This window comes from Diuraphis noxia, unplaced genomic scaffold (assembly GCF_037042655.1).
Source record: "Diuraphis noxia isolate RWA-SAM2 unplaced genomic scaffold, SU_Dnox_SAM2 contig0002, whole genome shotgun sequence".
NCBI classification, from domain to species: Eukaryota; Metazoa; Arthropoda; class Insecta; order Hemiptera; family Aphididae; genus Diuraphis; species Diuraphis noxia.
The window spans coordinates 63,276,898-63,291,420 of record NW_028301712.1 but is presented as its reverse complement, the minus strand read 5'-3'; the positions used below and the strand labels follow the sequence as shown (position 1 = coordinate 63,291,420).

The window sequence follows — 14,523 nt, the reverse complement described above, 5'->3', positions numbered from 1 at the left end:
AAGTATATTTTATATAGATTTATAAGATTTCGGTATGAAAAACACGTATTATCTTTTGTTAATACAACTATAGGGCTGCGGTTTTATTTTAATGCAATTAAAATCACAATAAAATGAATTATAAAAAAACCGTGAGGAAGTCACTGCTGTATAGTAGTTAGATGTGGAGTGCATCTACTATACCCGCAATGGCGGTGAAATCAGTTTGTCTTGAATGGGTGACTGGGGAGGGTAGTAACTAATTTTTTGAACGTCCACTGTTTTAAAAAGGTGGGCAAGTGGGCACCGTTTCAATCAAAATATTTCAAGATTCGATAAAATATCTTAACTTGAAAGCTAAATTAATTTACATCAAACCCAATACTTTACATGTATGGAGTACACTCCCACAAATATTACTGACGTTGAGAGAAATTGTTCAATGTATAAAAATGTACTCACAGATCATCAGAGAAATTTGACGTTCGAACACATTAATTGACTTCTGATAATCTAGTATAATAAGGTGAAAAATAAATTTAAATTTTGTTTTCACTTTTTATTAATGTAAGCTACAATTTTATAGATTGAAGATAAAGAACGATGTTTAATTGCTAGGAACATAGTGAAAACGATGAAATACATTTTTATGTTTTTAAAACCTTTTATAGCTTTTTTAATACTTAATTAATTAATTGTTATTTATTTAAATTCTTCATACTTATGTGGGTATATCCACTTTCATGTTACCAAAGACGTAGAAGTGATGACAGATAAATACATATAATATGATTGGAATTATAGTAGATTAGGAGTTTAGAACTGTATATGCTGTAGGCGGCGGAAGACATAAGCGCCAAAATAAGATAAGAAAAAAAAAGTCGTATCGTACAAAAGCGCCAGAAATTAAATAACAGATATTAAATTTAGAACTATATCGCTCAAAAACTCCAAACGCTATTAATCTTAATCGACAAAATATGTATTATCTGATAACGATAGATTGTCGAATAGACAGTTTGTGAGCAGTTTGTGTTATAACATATTGTTAGTACCTATTTCGTAAGCATCCGTGTAAGCGGTCATTCGTTAAAATGGATTTTATAAAAACTGTTACGAACAAAGGTGTTGTGTGTATTTTATTTAAAGAGCAAAAATATAGATTTTTAAGAGAAATGTAATTTATTATCGACATTTTATTTTTATAAAAAATCAACCAATTTATTAAATCTATTAAATATTGATGTGCATGTACCTACCTATATTATAATTTATTATCAACATAATAATATTAATATAATATAATTTTTATAAGATGAAGAAATTTTTAAATAACTACCTACTTAATACTTATATAAAAAATTAATTTTGGCACAAATGATAGGTCATTTTTGTATCTTTGGTGGCTATGTCATATGTTGGGTATAGCAGGTGTACAATATTAGATTGACGCTTATGTTCTATACAGATTTTGGTGCAAACGATAGGTCATTTTTGTACCTTTGGCGCTTATGTCATACAGCCGCTGTAGGCCGTAGGAATTATTGATATGATATACCTGCATATTTTATTCAAATCGTATTGAAGGAACTCACTTTCAAACAAATAGTGAATCACACTCGCAGTGTTTTATACATAACTTCCACTATTCTTTATAAAATTCAAATTTTACATAGGTTGTTACTTTTTTTATACAAGTAGGTACAGGTTTTCAATTAATATTTTATTACTTAACCTACTTATTTTATACTAAAGATTATAGAATATTTATCAAAATAACAAAATATGAGGGAAATAAATAATTAAAAACTTATTAATAATTGTTTATTTTTTACAGGTGAAGTCCGTTAATAGGTACAGTGAGTCTATTGTATTAAATAATCTAAATTTGAAATTATTTTCAAGTACATACCTATACGGCTATAATATAATTAATATGGTTCATATTATTTATTTTATATCGCACAACAAGGCGACGCCCCTCAACGTCCAGTGTCTTGGATTGTTGTCCGTCTCGAAATCGATTGAGCCCACGTACTTGAGATCCGTCCGCTGTGGTTTTCGGTAAATCGGACACTCGTAAAGCTTCGGATCTTTGCCCGCGGTAGTGTTGATGGCGAACACATAGATGACCGGCATTTGCTCGTACAGCACCTTTGGCTTGCTCTCCACTAGTTTACCCGTCTTCCGGTCTAGACTAGCACCTTCCAAGAACATGCCACACACGTACACGCCCTCCGGTGGCGAGTCACTCAACTCTTCTTTGTTGTGGCGCGTTATCAGGTTCTGAAGCACCACCGAATCTAACGCCCAGCCCCGATGTGCTCTCGTTACTTCCTAAAAAAAAAAATTAAAACTCGGCGTGGATTAAACTCAGATACATTGCGGGATTGAATGAGTGCATTTAATAGTTAATTAGTTCAATGCCGACAGGAAAATGAGTGAAAATAACTACCTAACAACTGTATTTTAGATTCTGAACGGAGAATGAATGTATTGATTTTACAATGAAGTGTGTGTGTGATTTTTTTTTTGTTTTTGTGTCTGTTCACAGCATAACTAGTCGAAATAATGCTTCAATTTCAAACTTTGGGGGTGGTTTCCGATGTAAAAGTGAATATCCTTGTTGCATTATAGAGGTAAAAAGTAAACATTTTCCAACAGTTTTCAAAAAAATCGAGAAAAACAAAAAAAAAATGACAGAAAAACAGGAATTTTTACACAAAACCAGTTTTCGACCAAATCGATTTATTTATATGGTTATAATTCAAAAATTGATCACTGTAAATACTTAAAATTTTCACCAGGTTAGATTAGGTATGGAATTTTTTGAGTTATTTATAGACCACTGAAATTTTCGATTCTTATGAGAATTTTTTTTTAAGTGTCGGTAAAGAAATTTTGGTGACCAAAAAAGCTTGAAAATTTAATACAAGGTTCCTTATGAGTTGTTCTTATTGTAGCTGAAAAAAATTAAAAATCGTTAGTCACAATTTTTTTTATAAGCGTTTATAGTTCAAATTTTTACGAAATCTGTCGAAAATGCGAAAATGTACGAGTAATTTTGAAGTTAAAAAATCATAAAATTTTTTGTGTTAACTAAGGATTAAATATACAACACTAAGTTTTCTTTCAAGTTAGAGAAAACTCGAAGCATCAATAAAGGAAAAATTTGAAGTGCGTTTGAATTTTAAATTTTTACGAAATGGCGTAACGATAACGATTTATCCTCAAACGATTTTAAATATTTGTTATTATTCAAAAAGTATAAGTCGCAGATACTTGAAAATTTTACCAGTTATTTAGATTTGCATTTTCCTTACATTATTTAATTTTTTAAATATTTTGACTTTTTTTGAGATATTTATAGACACTTGAAATATTCAATTTTTCTGAACATTTTTTTTTGAAGTGTCGATAAAATATTTTTGACCCTATCAATAGTACTTGGAAATGTAATACAAAGTTTCTCATAAGTTATTCTTATAGTGATTAAAAAATTATAAGAATACAAAGGCATAATTTTTTTTTATTAGCATTTGAAGTTCAAATATTGACAACAATTCGTCAAAACCATGAATATTCGCAAATTATTTTGTAGTTAAAAATTCATAATATTGTTTATATTTATATCTAAGGTTATAAAATTCAACACTAAGTTTTCCATAAGTTTTGCTTCAAATAGCTATAGAGAAAATTTGAAGCGTCATTATTTGGAATTATGTTTTGAGCGTTTGAGTTTTAAATTTTTATGAAATCGCGTAATGATAACGATTTATCCCCAAACCCGGTATATATATATATCTATGATAATTGATAATATAAGGTATTATGAATTATGATAACTACATGCAATGTTTTTGGAAAAATAATATATTTGTTTCAAAAATAGAATATATGACAATATTTAAATATAATATATCCTAGACTGACGAATCATCATCCCCGTTCAGAATCGTTTTTCGTATACAATGATACCTATCATTGCATTCAAATCTAACCTACCCTAGTCAGAGGTCTACCTTACCACCTATTGTACAGCAGAGCGATACCCACTTTACCGCTTTTTTTTCTATTTTATCCATGGTGATCAAAAAAAAAAAAAATTTAAGTTAACATAATATTAGGTTTATAATAATTCAATAACAAATAAGCTATTATACAATGGTCATCTAAACTAATTATGTTAGTTAAAAATTAAAAAATTAAAATGTTTAACTTATCAATAATTGTAAGTATATCCACAGTAAAATTCACAAATATTATTTAATTTATATTTACGTTGCATAGATATCCTCAAAAAACTATTGAAGTATCGTATATACCACTACTACATGTTTAATAATATTATATTAGGTACTTGTCTCATGGCCGTCAAAAATCCTTGAGGATTGAAGAAGCCTGTCATCCAAAACACGTTTGGTCGACCACTGTTTATCCATTTTCTGAACTGATTATCTCGTTCCAACAACTCGGTAAACCAAAATCCGAGTGTAGCCGATTCCCAAGATATCTAAATAAATAGTATTATATATACAGCAAATTATACATTTTGTTGGATATTATAGTGATTATACCTTCTTGTACTTAAACTACTACAAAGTTATTATATTTTATCCTGAGGGATGAAACTAAATCGTATGCCTTGACGGCAAACCGCAACGCACAAAATAAATAAGTAATAATAAAAAATGTGTAAGCAGTAATTTCAACCATTTAAAAAATATAAGAATATGAAAATAATAACAGTATTATAAATTTGATTTGATTTGTCACGATTACTAACCATACGGTATGTACACATTAGTAATGTGACATTACGCTATTCCTGTGGTGTGTATAATAAGTTACTCAATCCTTACAGATTTCTTGCATAAGTCTATTTATATATTCACTTTCAGTTGCAGTTTAAAAAAATCATGACTGACTCATAGCTGCTTACCATTGTGGATAGTACTAATTATTTTACTTTATACACAGTGCTGTAGTCGTAAAAAGTAGCTAGAAGGTATACTATAAGTTATAACACTTATAATTTATAAACATCATTGGAATAATAAGATATAAGTGTAATGTCTATAACATTTATAACCAAAAAGTATGCGGTGTTTACACAGAATAACCAGAACCATCACTTTTCTTGAATAAAATAGGTTGTAAGGGGGTTGATTTGCTACACCTGTTGGAATATCAGTGTAGATCATATAAAGAAAAAAATTAATTGTACAACCACAGAATATTCTGTAGTATCGTATTATCGTGGTACAACCATATAACATTATTCTATGGTGCAACATATTGATACAATAAATATTGTACATAATGTTATTATATTTTTATGGTAAAACATAATTAAACAATTTATTTATTTATCTGGCATTTCTTCAGAATGTTGATTTCAATTTTTTTTATAATACATAATAGTACCTATAATACTAAAAATATAATATCTTAGTAAAAATTATTTACAAATGTTTTATAATAGCTAGTTTTCTATTTTTTCGTTTCGTTTCAGACAACATAGACCTATTTAAAAATCTAATTGCAGTTAAAATTCTAAAACGTATAAATAAATCTACTAAAAATTGTTTGTCAAACAATACACAAGGATGACTAAAACGTGCATTACAAAGTAAATCTTTCATTGTGGACCCGATATTATCATTAGTTGCATAGAAGGAAAGTTTTCAACAAAAATATCTTCTAATTTAATAACATAATTATAGAATTCATCATGAGGCATTAATAGTTTACCAAAATTTGAAAAGTCATTTGCAGAATAAGATTTAAAGAAAACTAAGAGAAATCTTTAGGAAATCTATGAAATTTGGTTTCAATTTGTTTTTTCCCAAAGAAAATACTGCCGCAAGTCGACAAACATCCCCCTGAATACATTATTCTAAAACGATAAACGATGTACTCAATGAAAGTATAAAAACAAAAAGAGCAATGTCTGATTTAAGTTTCGAATAACAAATGCAAAAGGCAAAATTCAAAAACCATTTTTTGTTGTTTTATGCGATTATCACTGAAAAACAAACTATTTACACGTTTTACAACAATGATAACATCAAAAATGTACAGTATTTTTTAGAATATAAACCATTGGAATATGGTCTGGTTCATAGTAAATATAATCAACATAATAATATATCGCATTTAAAACTTGATTCGGTTAGGTTAGGTTATAGCGGAGAATATATTATAGAATACGGTGAGTATTCGAATAATAGTAATAGTATAACCTAAATAATATATATACTCTATTCAACGAGAACGCAACTCCGTGCGTCACCATGTTATTGAAACCTAGCTGTTCCCCTATGGTGAGGTGTTGCGTAGGGAACCAGGTTTGGTCGGCGCGTGGCCTATTCTCTCCCTGAATGGAGTAATATAAAATCATTTTATTATTATTATTATTACTTTTTGCCATTTCTGTGGTATCCTGGCGTCGTACATCGCGTCCAAACTTTCTCTCAGCCCCTGACTCATTACAATTGTACCATCGATAGCCAATTTTAAATCACACAGCGTCTTTTGTACAATTCCGATAACTTTTTTTATACGATCGATTTCTTGTCGCAAGAATATGTTCATAGGCAAAAGAGCGCCCATCCTCTGCAGCGATTCTTTTACCTGTATACGAAAAATGACGAAACATTTTAATATTGTCGTTTTCAAAAACGGTAATACAAAATAAATACGAGTACCTAATAATATATTATATAATTCACCTCAAAATCTTTATACTGCTTTGGTAACTTTTTCAACATGTCGTCAGCTAAATGATAGACGACACTTTCTCTAGTTTCGCCTCCTTGACTTCCACCTTGTTTTGGTTGAACGCTTAAAATTGTATCAAGTATTCCTTTTGCGGTGTTTATTTGATGCCTAAAACGATAATTTAAAATATAAGCATAATATTTTTTTCGTACGTTAAAATAATCATATACGTAATATCAGCATTTGAGTGAAGACCAAACACTTCTGGAGAGTCTGTTACTGGTAAACTGTTTATGTAATCAATACAACCCTAAACAATTATTTACATACAAAAATAAAATACAAACATTTATTAGAAAAAACAATAAATCAATATTTTACATACTTGTATATTACGATTCATTGGAACTTTATAGTTTTTATAAAACTCAAAACCTGGCCTCAATAATACATCGCAAAACCAAACCTATAGATAAATAATTAGTTTTCGTATCAATGAATTTGAACTAATATTTACTTGAGTGAATGTGATCAAAAGTCTTTTATCAAAATCATCAGTAACTCTGCCACCGTATTGTACTTCACCCAACATGTAACAAATAGTTGGCCATGACACACCCTGCCAATAGGCATCAACATCAATAATTATACAATATTATTATAATAACTTAAAGATATATATAATTTATTTATTATATTTATATCTCATCGATATTTTAACCACTGGATATTACTTTTTTGGGATCCATATCGTCCAAATGATTTTGAATGAACTGAACGCTTGCAGCGAAATCTGCCTGGTTGAACTCGTATGGTACATTCCAGCCTAGCGGTCCGAATTTTCGTCTTTCTTGTACAATAGTGTGAATAAATGCTACGGCGTACAGTAAAATGGGCCATTGTGGTTGAGCTGAATAATCAAGCATGTCCTATTATACAATAAATATTGGAGTTATTAATATTTTATGAGAGTGCTGAAGTTGAAAAATAACGATTAAATAATTATAATACTACATTATTAGCAACGTTTTAAGCTTTGTTAACTACCTACCTGACTAATATTCTGATACGTTCTTTTCATACTCGCGCGAATACCTTGTGGAGGTTCATTTGTGAATTTAATTGCCATCTATAAAAGTAAAATCTTTAATTATATAAAATAATGCATAATATTATTTATCTATACTTATAGTAAGTTCAGTAATGTATAATTGTTTTTTTGGGTGTGTTTTAAATGTTTTAATAGCAAATATGCGCTATTTATTGGAAGGATGTAATGCTTCACCTAACACTTTTCTATCATAAACAACTTAGATTACGATCTGTAGGTAGGTAGGTGCTATAGTCTATAGAATATCACGAGGAACATTGTTCACTTGGAACATTACATTCATGTTCACATATGTATATTATTAAACATTATTATTCAAGTTTATCAAAATGAACAATAAATTAATAAATAATAAAGAGTCAAATTATAATAAATTAAAATTAATATTTCGATGTGGCTACAAAAGTCAAAAATAAACTACAGGTCACAACGCAATCACACAATTTATTAATAATGAAAAATACAAAAAGTCAATAGATATATCTACACGGAAAAGTTTTTATGAAAAATATCAAATTTTCATTTATATACCTTCTTTGACTTCTGAATAAGAAAACTCAAATAATTACTGCATTTTAAATAAAAAACAATTGATATGACTATAAAAGTTCTTAAAAAGTAGTCATTTATCCTGAAACTCCCGCTATGTACTCGTATACTACTAAGTACATAACACATGACCTTTTATTTTCAATTACCAGTTTATTTATTATACTTATTTTATATTTATATATATATATATATAATTATGGTATAATATTCATGACAATGTTTAAAAGCTGTTAATTTACTTGAAGTAGTGCAATCGGAAACTGAGGATGCACTTCGGTGGTTATCCACATTCTAAATGTAGTATGTATTTCTTCTGAATCTGACAAGGCATCCATAGCTTCTGTACAAAATGGCAAAGACAAATGCATGTTTTGTAAAAGTACCCAACCACCGTTTGCTATGCAATCAGATATCATGTTTCTTGCATGTATTTCTTGACCTTGACCCATAGAAACTGACCGTATTTCTAAAACAAAAGTATATTTATAAGTTAATTATTATTATAAAAATTGCGTGTGCATTACGAATGTCTTTGGATTTGGCTAGAGCGGTTATTTGAGGTGATGGATCAGATCCGATGGACAAGATACAAACAAGTGGTGTCTGTGGCTCTGATTCTTCCCAAGTTTTTTCTAAATCCAAAATACATGCTTCTCCATATTCTGGCCCAAGAGAATCTAAAAGATACCGGTTAAATGAATATATCTATAAACGGTTTTTAAAATATTTTTTATACCTAATGCAGAGAATTTAAATTTTACCACCTAAATTAAGTGATATTTTATTTTTATTGTTAACTTTGCATACTATGCACAATTTTTTTAATAGTAGTGTGAAAACAATTTTTGTGAACAAAATGTCTTAATAAAGTAGATTATTAAAATCTAAACCCAATAAATTCATAGCATTCCAAGTAATACCCATAATATATTTTCGAGACTGCGACAATGTCCTATCTGGACTCCATGACCTGACCAGCAAAAGTTTTCGGAACACATCTAGAGATTTATTATACCCGCAAGGTATGTCTTCCTCCTCTGGTTTCTCTTTTTCATACCAAACGCGCCATTCCTTCTCGTTTTGTTTTATCTAAACCATTCAATAATAATTAACGATTAAAAAATACTTTTTGCGTCTATCACAAAATACAGTAAAACAGTGATTAATGTTACTGTTTTTTATATTACATTTATTATCATATTTAAATTAATCAAATTTATATTTACTTTATTTAAAAGATTTGAAAATGCCGATAACTTGTTAAGTTCAACCAAATTTAACCAAGTTATGTCCAATACCCATCGGAAAGGCTTCGGAGCAACTGCATTCAAATCTAAGGATGCACCACCTTTATGCATAAATATATAATTACAATAATGTGTCGTTTTTTGTAAAATAGTATTATATTATATTGTATTTATATTAACAGATAATATTATGTTTTAAAGTAAAAACAGATTATAATTTATAAGTTATAACCTTTGATAAATGTCATAAATTCTTCATGAGTAATTTGGTTCTTATGGCAATCAATTTTCATAGCCAACATTAATGTAAATAATGGTTTATGGCGTTCATATAGACTCCTCATCGTGAACATCCATACTTCATAAGTTAAATATTGTAAAATGTTTATAATACGTTCTTCAGTTACAGGACTTTTTACCGATTTGTTTATAGAATTATCAAATATCATTAAAAATTGTTTCAATGAATTTTGATACATAACGTTTACGTTGCTCATTTCAACTATCAAAAAGTAGAGTATTGATCCACGAGCAGCTACAGCGCGGAATTCTTCTCTGGCCTTCATAATTTTTATTTCTGTTTGTTCGGAAACTTGGAGTTTGGCATTTACAGCTTCAGCAGTCGCTTTAGTCTCTTGGAGTACACTTATCAAATCTTCATCATCTACCAATGAACCCTGGGCAAAAATAATAATCAATATTGGTATGGAATTATTATTTATGATACATTACTTGAATAGATGATAATTTATGTAGCAGATTACTTTCAAATTCTTTCATTGAACGTTGATTTTGAATAACCGACTCAAATAGCGCTACACGTTCAGCTTCTAAATCTGATTTTTCCATCAGTATAACCCGACCTAATAAATTTGAATGAATTGTATAATAATATATGTAATTATTCAACTTTTATTTATACCTAATAGTTGGTCTTCAAGACCTTGCATTGTGACTGTGAAATCTATGATTGAAGTTTTAGCACTAATCTCTGGTGAATATGCAGGGTTGGGCAATTTTGTTGTTATATATAAGACGAACCCAGGCATCACATCCGTTTCTTTATCACCAACAACCACCTGTTAATATAATAATTATTATTATACGTAATGGAACATTTATAAGCAACGATGTTTATATATTTCTTTTCCTCACCTTTTCAATTGAACCAGATTTAATGAAATTCTTTTCTAATACATTATCGATTACTGGATCAAGCTCTTCACTAACATCTTCTATCAATAATGGTCTTCCAAGAGATAAGCAATCCTCTAAATGTGTTCTGAAGTATTTATGATTCAATGAAGTAATTTGAAGTTCATTAGTTGATTCCTTATTTTTTATCCACATTTTTCCTTGGTTTTGAGGGTCAATGAGAAGTGGGTATGAACTAGATTTGGTTACAATAAGTGCATTTTGTACCGATAGATCATCGTTCGGAAGACCTTGCAAAGTCCACTCGGATACCTTAAACATTTAGTATATTTAATTCAACTAGAAGAATATACAATTTTAATATAGTATGTTCATTGTTCAGCTATATTATTCAGACAATATTTATACCATAGAATTGTCAATCAGCATATTTATTATATTAAGTTTGACTGTGAACGGAACTTTTTGAGTAGTTAAAATTTTCATCCAACTTTGTACTAAATTAGATCTATATTCTTGATTATATGGTCCACAATATGATAAAAATCCTGTTGCCAATAAAACATCACCTACAAGTCTATATTATATTAAAATAAAACGATGATATCATAAGATTCATTAGATACCTAAGATTAATATATTTTTAAATACTACCGTCCAAGTTGTTTCTTAAATTCTTTACTCTGTTGAGTCCATCGTATTTTTTCACCACCTAAACCATTAATTAAAGCAGTTGCAGAGGTCATTTTTCTTAAACACACATTTGCCGCGTCCGTAAGTCTTTGTTTTTCTTGAACAGCCGCATCATATTGGCTTTTAACTTCATTTAACGCCACTTCTCTTTCATAGAGTTGAAGTTCAGCTCTTGACAAATCATCCATTGCAATAGTCAGTCTAGCTTCTTGCAATGTTAAATTGGCCTAAATAAGCAATATACAATATAGATTTAATCTGTAATTAATTTCTTTCAAAAAATGTGAAAAATACAAACCTTCAGTGGCAAAACCTCTTTATTTATACTATGAAAGAATGCCATGGCTTTAGTCCACGATAACAAACCAGCAACGTCACCACAAACCCTTTTTGCTGTATCCATATTGTAATCTTCCATACTAAAATATGGCTGTAATAATTCTACCATTTCATTTGTGATTGTATCTTTAGGATAGTTTTGTAGCTGGAGCAAAAAAGTTGTACTCGCCATCATCTATACAATATCGACAAAGCTCAGTTATCTTTGTTTATATTTTAATAAGCTATAATATACAGTATTTGGATATTATAATTTACTTTATACACCATTTTTAAGAAGTTTAGTGCGTAATTTAGGTATAATTAAATTGTTCATTATAATTATTAATATGAAATTATGATTATATGTAATTGGTTTAGATTTTTAGATTTATTTTTAGAAATTATTGATGTAAAATCGTATAATAAATTTAAATTATTATTTTTCAAAATATTTACTTTTAAAGATTCTGGCCAAGATGGTTTTGGACATCTCACTGTTGTATCACTAATGACTGGGTGCAGTTTTCGTTTGAATAATATTAAAACACAATCCATTATACGCATGATAAGATGTGGAGGTCTACCAAGCTTACGAACAGTAGCTATGTGTGCAGGCTTTATAGTGTTCAACGCTGATTCTGCTTCTTCAAGCGCTGGTCTAGCTGCTTCTAGTTTTTCTTCAGCAATAGCTTTCTCTTTTGCAATCGACTCTACTAAAGCTTCTGCCTTAACTTTAACTTTCATTACTTGATTTTTCACAATTTCTGCTTGTCTTGCACGATCAGTAACTTCAACTAATACCTGTTAACATTTTTTTTTTTAAGACTTTAAACTAATAACAAATATTATTTTATTGTTTTTTTTTGTATTTACTTACAGTTTCTGCTTTCTGAGAAGCATTTGCTAATTCTTGTTCCATGTCATCCAAGTCTTTCTTCAGTAATTCTACGGAAATAGAGGCTTCTTCAAGTTTCGCTAAGCCTGTGTCCATGCGGTGAGCACCTTCCCCCAATTCTTTTTGTTTTTGATGATAGATACTTTTATATCCTCCAATAAAGTTTAAGTATGACTTTGGTGTAACATGGGTAGCTCGGCGAAATCGTTGATAGTAATCACTTGAAGTATGATCAACTATATCTTGAATCGTGCCCATTGCGCCAACTAATTCTTGTTTAACTTCAACTGTGCACTCAATATCAAAGTCAAACAAAAAATGTTCCGCTACTTGAACGAGAGCATCCTTGGGCCATGGTTGGAACCAGTCTATTGTACATCCAGATACTAATGCCGGGAACCTAAGAGCTCGATTTCGAAACTTTTCCCCTACCTAAGAGATATTATATGCGAGATTAAAAAAAAAATGTAATTATTTATATGAATGATATAATAAATTACTGGTGAAAAACAAAACACAACATGAAGATTTTGACAAGTTCTTGTTAAGAAGTAATCCATGATAATTTCATGATTTAAACTTCTTTTTGAGTTTTCTCGTTTCATTATAGGAGTTAACTCAGATATAATTTCAGATTGCTCATCTTTCGTAAATAGATTAGTAATTCCCCCTAAAAATAAATATACAATATTTATATCCCAATAAAAAATTAAATTATATTCACAAAATGTTTACCAGACGATAAAATATTGTTCAAATATTCTAAGAAACCTTCTTCTTTAATATCCAAATCAGTAAAAATAAACGTTGTACCTTTTGCTTGAACGCCACACGTTCTGTACAACAGTTTGAGATCCTCCAAAAAATTAGTTATATTATAGGATCTACAAACAAAAATACATTAATATTCCATAGAAAATTCAAATAATACATTTAATAATCGATTCAAACCTAGTTAAAGCTATTTGAAACGTCTTATAGCCAGCAATAAAAGAAGCCAATCTTGTTAATGATTGTTTACCTGAACCACCAACACCTACTAACATTACATTTCCACGTGGATGTCGTATAACTCTTGATATCTATAAAAAAATAGTTTTTATACTTTAAATTTTAAGATAGTTTATTACAACTGACTTTAACTAAATGAAGAATAGCATCTGGAAAAAATACTAGGTCCATTCCAACACCTCGAACCATCTCATTAAATTGAGACAAAAACATTTCTAATCGTTCTCTCAGTTGAGATTCTTCCATAACAGGCTCGTACACCTTAGGAAGTTCCATGTCAGCTTCTTCACCTTCTTCTCCGGTCGGCTCTGGAGCATCTCTTTAAAAATATTTTAAAAATGTATTGAAATTTACATTTTAAATAAAAAGTACATACCTCATAAAATCAACAAATGGAGGATCAGCATCCAACATGGCTAAATACTGAGTGCCTAATCTAGTTTCAACAACTTTGTTCAGCTCTTGGTCGAACCAACTTTTATCGGACAACAATGTAAACCTATAATAATTAAAAATATCAATATTATTATTGTTATTATAACGTAGTTAGTTTTATAGGTTTCCTTTATTTATTTATTTTAACTGCTTAAACATTATAAATACTTCATTACTTAAATCATTCAAACCTATCAGAGAATACTCTAGTAGTTTCATGCCGCCACAACATTATTAATATTTTTGCAGAGTCAATAACAGTACTCAATGTTCCAACCATTCCTTGCCAAATCCTAGACAAATCTCTTAAGCTAAAGACATAGTGGAATTTAGCTGGTGTTGGCAACAAAGTCATCTACAGTTGAAAATCAATTTTTTATTTATGATTATTAATTAAAAAA

The 14,523-nt window shown here is 29.4% G+C and overlaps 1 protein-coding gene across 1 annotated transcript in view; it reads right to left on the bottom strand.

Annotated features, from left to right (window-relative positions):
- Positions 1 to 1,781: 1,781 nt before the first annotated feature.
- The window catches only part of Dhc1 (dynein axonemal heavy chain 1), a 29,362-nt gene continuing 16,620 nt past the window's right edge, over positions 1,782 to 14,523 (bottom strand). The window contains exons 37-64 of the mRNA XM_089220025.1: positions 14,314 to 14,477; positions 14,064 to 14,186; positions 13,814 to 14,006; positions 13,628 to 13,758; positions 13,412 to 13,560; positions 13,177 to 13,346; positions 12,659 to 13,108; positions 12,238 to 12,582; positions 11,759 to 11,974; positions 11,422 to 11,687; positions 11,176 to 11,344; positions 10,768 to 11,079; positions 10,535 to 10,691; positions 10,345 to 10,475; positions 9,845 to 10,289; positions 9,592 to 9,713; positions 9,286 to 9,454; positions 8,890 to 9,042; positions 8,605 to 8,831; positions 7,754 to 7,831; positions 7,437 to 7,631; positions 7,220 to 7,321; positions 7,088 to 7,168; positions 6,933 to 7,012; positions 6,714 to 6,870; positions 6,403 to 6,615; positions 4,340 to 4,492; positions 1,782 to 2,316 (exon numbers count right to left, since the gene is read on the bottom strand). Of these exons, the coding sequence (XP_089076151.1) occupies positions 1,930 to 2,316; positions 4,340 to 4,492; positions 6,403 to 6,615; positions 6,714 to 6,870; positions 6,933 to 7,012; positions 7,088 to 7,168; positions 7,220 to 7,321; positions 7,437 to 7,631; positions 7,754 to 7,831; positions 8,605 to 8,831; positions 8,890 to 9,042; positions 9,286 to 9,454; positions 9,592 to 9,713; positions 9,845 to 10,289; positions 10,345 to 10,475; positions 10,535 to 10,691; positions 10,768 to 11,079; positions 11,176 to 11,344; positions 11,422 to 11,687; positions 11,759 to 11,974; positions 12,238 to 12,582; positions 12,659 to 13,108; positions 13,177 to 13,346; positions 13,412 to 13,560; positions 13,628 to 13,758; positions 13,814 to 14,006; positions 14,064 to 14,186; positions 14,314 to 14,477 (5,538 nt within the window). The 3' untranslated portion in view covers positions 1,782 to 1,929. The remainder of the gene's footprint in view (positions 2,317 to 4,339; positions 4,493 to 6,402; positions 6,616 to 6,713; positions 6,871 to 6,932; positions 7,013 to 7,087; positions 7,169 to 7,219; positions 7,322 to 7,436; positions 7,632 to 7,753; positions 7,832 to 8,604; positions 8,832 to 8,889; positions 9,043 to 9,285; positions 9,455 to 9,591; positions 9,714 to 9,844; positions 10,290 to 10,344; positions 10,476 to 10,534; positions 10,692 to 10,767; positions 11,080 to 11,175; positions 11,345 to 11,421; positions 11,688 to 11,758; positions 11,975 to 12,237; positions 12,583 to 12,658; positions 13,109 to 13,176; positions 13,347 to 13,411; positions 13,561 to 13,627; positions 13,759 to 13,813; positions 14,007 to 14,063; positions 14,187 to 14,313; positions 14,478 to 14,523) is intronic.